The sequence below is a fragment of the Dermacentor andersoni genome, chromosome 2 (assembly GCF_023375885.2).
Source record: "Dermacentor andersoni chromosome 2, qqDerAnde1_hic_scaffold, whole genome shotgun sequence".
Classification (NCBI taxonomy): domain Eukaryota; kingdom Metazoa; phylum Arthropoda; class Arachnida; order Ixodida; family Ixodidae; genus Dermacentor; species Dermacentor andersoni.
In genome coordinates this window covers 116,143,283-116,151,940 of record NC_092815.1, presented here as the reverse complement: position 1 = coordinate 116,151,940, position 8,658 = coordinate 116,143,283, and the positions used below count along the sequence as shown (strand labels likewise).

Below are 8,658 nucleotides of genomic sequence, written 5' to 3'. Positions count from 1 at the left end.
TGCTCCTATACTATACACGGCCTCCCCATTACGACGACAGAAGTGAACTTTAAAAGGCAGAACGGCAACTTGTCTTTCTGGTTTTTTATATGAATTCGCGTCGAAAGTAGACACACGTGACGATTTGAGGGCACCGCAACCACAGGCGGTGGTACAAACTTTATTCGGGAGAACGGAAGGAAACTAGGTACGCAAACGCTTGGAATGCAAACAAAGAGAGGGTGGATGCGAATGTAGACATGGTTGACGTGGGTCAGCCTCTTGGCCAAGACCCGACCACAACTTGAACTATGCTCTGACACTTGTGTCATAGTCTGTTCTTTTTTTTTTATTCTCCATTCCTTTTTTGCTTCTTCTTACGATTAGTATTCTTTTTAAGCATTCAAATATAAACATGTGTTCCTACCCTTGTGTCTGGGACCTCGTTTGGTCCTAGGTCTGACAACGGTACAGTTCAAGGGCGCGTTACAGGTCCCGGAGCCCTCTACCCGAACTCCACAGGGGTATGTGGTATTGTGCTTTGACCTTTTCTGCACCGTCACCAGGATCGGCTCATATCTTCGTTGACGCAGAACAATGTGCATGGAAACCCAGCCATAAGCAGCTTCGCTGTATAAAATCTAGAGAAATATACGCACAGGCCACACATACGAAGGAATATTTGTGTTTCCATTGTGTGCGTGTGCAAGGCGCACACGCACACGTGTTTCGGATATGAGTTTCTGATCTCATCGCTATTGTCTTTATGACAATATCGCGAAATTTGCTTTCGAAGCAAGGCAAAGGCGGACACAGGAAAGCGATGAAGCTGCAGAAAATATTTTTATTATGTGGTTGGAAAAAACTTTTGCATAAATGGACAGGCCTTCCATTACAAAAACGCATAATACTGTTTAATGTGCTCGTACGGAATGTATGAACTCTATTATTGGCAGCCTTTTCTTGCTGGATAGCTTGGAATAAAAATGGCTGTTCTGATGAACTGCTAAAAAACCCATTCACGCGCGAATTGTGCATAGATATACAATGACGGTCACTTCCAGTCCAGAAGAATAGTTGGCTTCGTAGCAGAAAATGCTAAGTAAAAGCACGAAGCGCAAAAAAATATTAAAACTCCTTGAACTTGCTTTATTACCTATAAGTTATATTCGTAGGTTATAGAAAAAACGCGTATTCGGTATATATAAGTGTTTAACGTCCACTTTACGCGTGATTCCGTCTCCGTTAATACAAGGTTTCCCATAACTTGGAAGATTACATGCTTAATGATAACTTATTATATATTATATACTTAGTATGCAGCTCTTGAAGAGGAGAGAAATATTTTTTTTTTTTTGAAAGTGCTACTAGCAGTTGAAAAATAATATTAACGTGCACAATGCGCTCGCTTCGATCACAAAAAGGGCGGCGTCTAAGTAGGCCCATCTCGGCAGCGCGCTTAGGAAGTTACTGCAGTCCATTTTGTAAATCTTACATGCATACAAACCCCATTGATTTATCCGCAATAGATGTGTTTTGCTGATCACGATGGGTAACTGAATTTAGAATGATTTCTAAACGGTTCTGACCTCGTAGTTCCGGAATCTCACATGCGCAGACGGCCGTGAACTCAGCTAAGTAAACTCTATAGGTGCTTCGACGACCTCGGACAGCACTTAAAACGAGAATGGGGCAAAATAAGGGTGAACTGGTCGCTTCGCTCATGCGAAAGGCGACGAGACACGGTGTACTTCCATCTTGCACTGCGTCGAAAGGCCCAGTCATCGAGAGAGGATAAGTTAACTGTACTGAGCTATAGCCGTCGTGTGATGAATAAACATTCATGAGCCGCGTTACCAAAAGGAACGTTCGTTTCCTCGGGACATTTTTTTCGATTTCGTCCTAACACAGTGTTTTCAAAGCTGACAAGGTCTTTTAGCGACTTTTAGCTTTGTAGTGGTAACCAGCTACTTTTTGGGTATGATTGGGCTGTAGCGCGACTACTGCGAGCGTCGCATGGGCACCGTTGCCACCAGTGGAAGTCGGAGCCGTCAGAACCTTAGTGGCCACGACTCCCGCAGCATTGTGAGAAGTGCCGCTAACGTCCGTGTCGACAAGGGTAGTGCGACCACCCACCACTGCGGGGCTCGCACTGTTAACCACTGTCGTTGGTAGCCCTTGAAAACGAGCGACCATTCCTCCAAGGAGGACTCGAAGTGGTGCAGCAACCGTTCGATGCCCACCGCTTGCTTCTTCCAAGAGAGGTATGGTTTGAGAAATGATGGCTGGATGGGGCTTGACCTGGCTCACAAATACCCCCCTTCCTGCAACTGGCGTCCACTCATGGCTGCTCGCCTTGACACGCAAGTCACCTCGCTGAGATCTGATGGCGCCTGTGCTGACTGCTACGGGCTTGGAGTCGTAGACTGCGCCAGCCGGTGCCGAGGAGGCCGTGCCGGGTTCATTGGTGCGAATGTGAGCACGGAAGCCATTGGCGTCCGCTACGTAGTCCACCCGGCGCGAGATGCCGTTGGCGTCGGTGTAGCCGTAAGAACCACGCTTGTTGTTATGCGCGTCGCTGGTCTCATGCCGGTACTGCGTGTTGCCGAACTCGTCCGTAATATCATAGCCGAATTCGTACGGGTGCGGGGGCTGCGAGAGTGCCAGGGAAACATTAGCGAAAATACATTAAAACACGTGTAGCAGTTCGCCTGACGTGATAAAAGCGTACGTGCTGGAAGTTACGCGCTTCAGGATAGGTTATGCTTAAAATGAACGCCCGCCTGGATAAATACTTGCGCAATATGGGTAACCCAAGTACTTCGCCTGTGTGTTCACTAAGTTTTTCTTGCGCTCGTTTGAACTGAAAGTTTCCCTTTCCTATTACTTACTAGCAAAGTGTGTACCACAAACACACACACACACGCACACACACACACACACACACACACACACGCACACACACACACACACACGCACGCACACGCACACTCACACACATACACGCACGCACGCACACGCACACACACAAACACACACACACGCCCGCGCGCGCGCAATCACGCATGCACACGCACACACAGAGATCGGACGTGTGCTACTGATCCAGCGCAGCAAGAAGGTATGCTATACATTTACTTTGCATAATATCAACCGTTGCTATAGTCGGCTATTTGCATGTCGGCCAGGGGTAGCCGATTGATATTATTAATGCTTGTTACTTATCTGTAACATCATGTTTTGTGCAGGGCAGTGGCGTACGATAATACGTCACAAATCATTCTCCCTTTCCCTGCACGCAGACTGAGCTCACCGTTAGAGAGAAAGCGCCGGTCAGTCATAAGGTACCAATGCGTTGCTAGCCACCTTCTTGAAACATGATTCACGTAACAGAAGGGAGTTTTTTCTTTCACTCTAAGGGCAGCCTAGTGCGAACGCATACTCATAAGAACTTCAAATGGCAAATCTAGCTTACTCACGTAGACAGGCTCTGAATTCAAACCCGGCAGCACCTTGGTGATGGCAGGAATCCGTGGCACGAAAGCTCGCACTGCTGGTCTACCTCCCACTATGGCACCACCCACGGCAGGGACCGGAGGACTCAATTTAACAGTGAAAGACGGAAGCGGGCCGAAAGTACTGTGTGATGGGTGCAGCGGATGGTGTGATACCGGAACGATGGGTGGACGTGTGAAGACGACAGGGGTTATTTCACCGGCGTGTGTGTCCGTGGATGGGGGAGCCAGCGGGTACGATGGAAGCGGGTACCTCTCGAGCACCGGTGGGACCCCGTGGAATGTTCCAGCGGCCAAGTTCGGTGGCGGTAATGTGTCAGCCCTTTTCGTGGTTGCAGAAAGGCCTAGTGGCCTCAGTGGAAGTATCCGTGGCACGATGGCTCCATGTATTCGGGGAAGGACGAAGCCAGAGGGCACGGGGTAGCCGGCTCGTACGGTCATGGCCACGCAATGACTCAGCAGAATCTGCGAAGAGAAGTCCGCGTTTTGGGGACATAAATTTTTCTTCTTTCCAACCCTCATTTCATGTTCGCGACTAAAAATCTGCCACCCGCATTAGCAGTTTTATATCCACGATGTTTTAGCAGGAAAAGAATAGTTCAATACACTTACCAAAGCTAGCATGACCTGCTTCCTGAAACCCATCCGGTGCCGCGCGCTTGTCGAGTGGCCATATTGCGGAGCGTTCATTGTGCATTTATATAACGGCAGCGTCCTCCCCCTTCCAGGGAGCCACGGAGACGTCAGGATTGAGGACAATGGCACTGGGACTACCCGCTGTTCTTCAGCTCTGCAAAGCAGCTGAGAAACCTCGCTTCCTTCTTGCCCCTGACTGAGCGGCTGAAGGTAGCGGAAGCCTCGAAGCGACGGGACCACCTGATCCACTTCAGCCGCCACGCCCAGTAAGGAACATCGGCGTTTTCACGCGGATCGGCCGCTCCACTCTGTGCTCCCCTCAAACGAACCCCGCTGTTTCACTTTCACCTCTGCGGTTGCTTTGCGTTCTTTCGCTCACTGTGTGGCGGGGTGGGTGGTCGGAGGGTACTTGTATATAAGTGTTCGAAGCCCGTTAGCGCCGGATTGTGCCTCAACCCATAGTTTCAGATGACCGGGGAGGCGCACTTGGCCTCGAGGTAATAACCTACAGTTTGGTGCTTATGCGAATGTCATTAGAAGCCGGGGGCCCAATTGATTGTCTCGTCATATTGCTACATTCAGCTCTTGCGAGAATCCTGTATGACGGCCTATGCGCCTCTGAGCACCTGAGCGAAATATCGTACTGTTCAACCTAAGAAAAAGGTGCACTGTAAAAAGATGTGAAACTATAATCCAACCAATTGGAACCTGAACTTTTTGTTTTTTAACATGAGGTTCAGTGCAATACGGAGAATATAGATGTGCGCAATTGAACATTAAGATGTTTCCTGGGCTTGGGAGGCCCACTTATGTACACAGTGCATTTAGGTGGTTGCGCTACAAACCGCCATGCTGATTTAAACTAGGAAATGAATTCTTCTCTCAAATGGTGGCTGCTTAAATACTGAGTTGAAGAAATATCAGCTCGTATTTGGGTAATACAAGATTGATTCACAAAACAGAGTGTGGTTGAAAGGGAAGGAAAAGGTTTGCTTACTGCACTGCCAGTGTCATGCACGCGTTTGACACCTATCAGTGAGCTGTCTGGACAAGAGAGGAGAAAAAGAGAAAAGGTGACGCAGAGAACGACTGGAACAATATGCCTTCAAGTTCCCCGTCTACTGTATTTGTGGCTTCTCTGTTGACACATTGCTAAGTAAGTATGCTGTAATGATATAGGCAGAAGGAATCGTTGGCGCTCTTTCTACGTACTATGCATCGTATCCATGGCGTTGTCGGCGTCATTACATCTGCATGTGCAAAGCTGAACGTAGTCGGCATCGGAGCTTTGCAGTCGATTGTTAGTCGCAATGATGAAGCAACAACAGCCACCATGTGAAGATAGTTTGCAGACGACTGTGACAAATGGGGGACAGGACGTTCAGCACAACACGACGTGAGGTCGTCCTAAGTTTAATAAATCATTATCAAGAAAAATTAGAGGGTACACGGCTACGGCAGATCGCCCCACTGGGGCTAAGTTTGATTGGTCAGCGGATCAGCGGACAAGTTTGTTTAAATCTGTTAAATGTATTTCTTGTGCGTGCTGTTCCAGCTCCTTCAGTTTGTTTATTAAATATTGCTTCGTTTTGGGCAACCGCTGCTGCCTCTTCCTGGTGAGGACGACATCAAACCATTGCAAAGAAGCTGAGTAGCTTCAACGTTGAGTTATTGTGTCTTCGGATTCTTGAACTTATGCAGGCTGGCCACCATGATTTTAACTAGCGAATAACGCGCATGCACCAGAGTGTAAGCGCAGAAAAGGAGACATTGTTCGACGTTATGATTCTGTCTTGTTTGTATCCTTTTCGGTCACGGTGTACACATTACTGCACGCGATTTCTTACTGTAGGTTTCTGACTGCAACGGCAAGGAAAAAAAATCCCCGGACATTTAGTTGCTGGTTCAATGAACCACCGGCTTTCTTAACGTTACTTCTGTTTACTTGAAACTACAAACTATTTCGGAACCTGCAGCAGCGAAATTTATCTTATGCTAGTGCTCTCAGCCAAATATTTTTGTGAAAAAAAAACGCGTTGTGACAGAATATACAATGAATCAAAATATTATTGCTCTGTAATAAGGAGACCTGCATGAAAACTTATTGCGCGAGCTTGGCTTAGGGTCACTGTAGTGTGCTGCTCCTTGGAATAAAATAATGTAACCTTAATATTATTGACAGAGCATTTTATTTTGTGACTGCTGGGCATGGTTTTGTGTGCGACTGAACAATTCTAACGATGATGCGGCCGATGTTCAGGATTTTCACCGAAACATTTTGAGAGAATTTTATTTATATTCACAAATTCGGAAAAGAGCCCAGCGGTAAACTATTTCATCTATACTCTCCTGTTCTTTTCCGCGTTTCCATTGGTGCAGCAATCCTTTCTTCAGCTCTAATTACATCTGATGCCTCATTACAGATTTGCAGGATGGTCGATTCGAGGTGTACACAATGGATTGCTCGCCGGCTGCCTTTCATTTGGTGGTTTCTAGGACGACGTCTTCAAATATGCGCGAACGAGTGCTATATGGTTCGAGTTGCGCACAACACGACCTAGTTTCATCTACCTTTCCTTGAAAACCAGAACAATGCGTGTTTTGTTGCATTCAATTGGTGCAGATTTTTTGATGCCGACCAGGCGAAGACCTTGTTCACGGGTCAAACTCTCTGGTTCACTCTCCTGAATTATGCAAAGTCGACAAAAGACAGCGCCATAACCATAGTTCCGCATCTCCGAGTGATTGACGCCAGCTCCAGTGAAATCCGCAGTCGGTTAGTCGCGCAGGAAGAAACACATTAGACTTTCAAATTGCTCTGCGCTGTGGCCCTTGCGTACATCGACTTGAGTCACCGCAAGATCAGCTCGGTCTTGCAGGAGGGTCTTGCGCACGCATGACGTGGTGGTCTTGCACTGTAGCTTGACTGTGCTGCTTAGGGCGTGACCTTACTGGCCGCTTTCAATCGCTACAATTGTTGCTCGGTCACAGCCTTCTCCCATTTCAAGTATTTCGCTTTCGTTTCGAAACATCCCCATGAGGGCGGGCTGCAGCAAACAAGGAAACAAAAAATTGTATTGGCATCAAGCCCTCGAAAATGCGAACAAATCACATTGTATGACTATATGATTAAGAAAGTACTGATTCCTTGCATAGTTTTTCGGACTCCTTTTTTTGATGTCAGAAGTCAGAAATGTCTAGCCGTTTGCGTCAATACACCTTCGTCATATGAAAGAAAAGCGAAACAACAACGCGGCAAAATGGAAATAGACACTACAACGATCCTGCTGCTCATGCTTTTATCCTCGGCTCCTAGGTCAATTACAAAACATTCTCGGAGGGCTTTTTTCAAGTCCCTCGCCCCACCTGAGAATCCACGTGTACACTAAGGGCCATGATACAAATTCCTGCACAGCACTGAAGCGCACACAATATTTTAAGTATGCTGCTCTGCTCATGGCCAGCCTTCATAGCACCATTATGCAAAAAAGAGGAGAGGCGTGCAGACAGCACACAAGAGTAGAGACGTGGACAACACGAACGCCGACTATCAACTGAAGGGAGCACTGAGGCGAAAAAAACAAAACAAAGAAGACGCAAAACTCATCTGCGCAAGCTCAGGAATGGTATCACCACGTGTCAGTCGGGTACATGTGTCGGTCTTCGGGAGAAACAACTGTTAAGGCTCTCAATCTCTTCCTTATGTAAAGTAATCGAAGGCTGACTCACGCACGCACTTCCACCGTTATAGATATGCGATGCCTCTACCATAAGACGCGTATCTTCATTCTTATGCCTGTACAATATCGCGCATTCATCTAACTCTGGCGTGCAGTTACAATCTTGGCAATGTAGGGAAAGATTAGAAGGTGATCCACCGGTTAACGACCTTTTATGTTCCATTACCCTCTGATTGATACACCGCCCCGTTTGCCCTACGCAGAACTGGCCACAGCTAAGGGGCATTTCATAAACCACACCCATACGACAGTCAGTAAACCTGTTGTTCTTATCGTGCTTCACTGGACAAATATCTGTTCTTTTTTGCCTTTTGCCTGCTCCTTTTTGCTCTGCACGACAGCGCATATCTTACCTAGCTTACTGGGAGCAGTGAAAGCAACATTAACATCTTATCTAGTTGCAACTTTTTTAAGCCTGTGGGACACTGAATAATTGTACAGAATAGTCACTACTCTTTTGTTTTTGCTATTATTGCTTTCTATAATCACGTCCGTCCCCCTCGAAACCGACTTCTTTAGGCGCTCAGCCACAGTGGCCACTGCTACACTAGGATAACCTGCTTCTAATAGGCGCCGGGCCTGCGCATTAAAACTGGCGCTCATTATGTGCATGCAGAATCTGCAGGGTGAGAGAAGACTTAAAGCACGACATGGTAATTCCGTTTTCTATTACTTTGGATTGCTTGGATTGAAAGTTTAGCAACGGCTTTGAAGATCTTGGGGAGTACTGCCAACAAACGTGATTTTGTTCGACGACCAAGGAAATGTCAAGAAACTGAATTTCGTGT

At 47.0% G+C, this 8,658-nt stretch overlaps 1 protein-coding gene across 1 annotated transcript; it reads right to left on the bottom strand.

Annotated features, from left to right (window-relative positions):
* Positions 1-803: 803 nt before the first annotated feature.
* LOC129387578 (uncharacterized) lies at positions 804-4,302 on the bottom strand. Its single transcript, XM_055076658.1, has 3 exons — positions 4,107-4,302; positions 3,459-3,959; positions 804-2,631 (listed from the first exon to the last, which is right to left on the bottom strand). The coding sequence occupies exons 1-3, from the start codon at positions 4,182-4,184 to the stop codon at positions 1,915-1,917; spliced, it is 1,296 nt and encodes a 431-aa protein (XP_054932633.1). The 5' UTR covers positions 4,185-4,302; the 3' UTR covers positions 804-1,914.
* Positions 4,303-8,658: the final 4,356 nt, after the last annotated feature.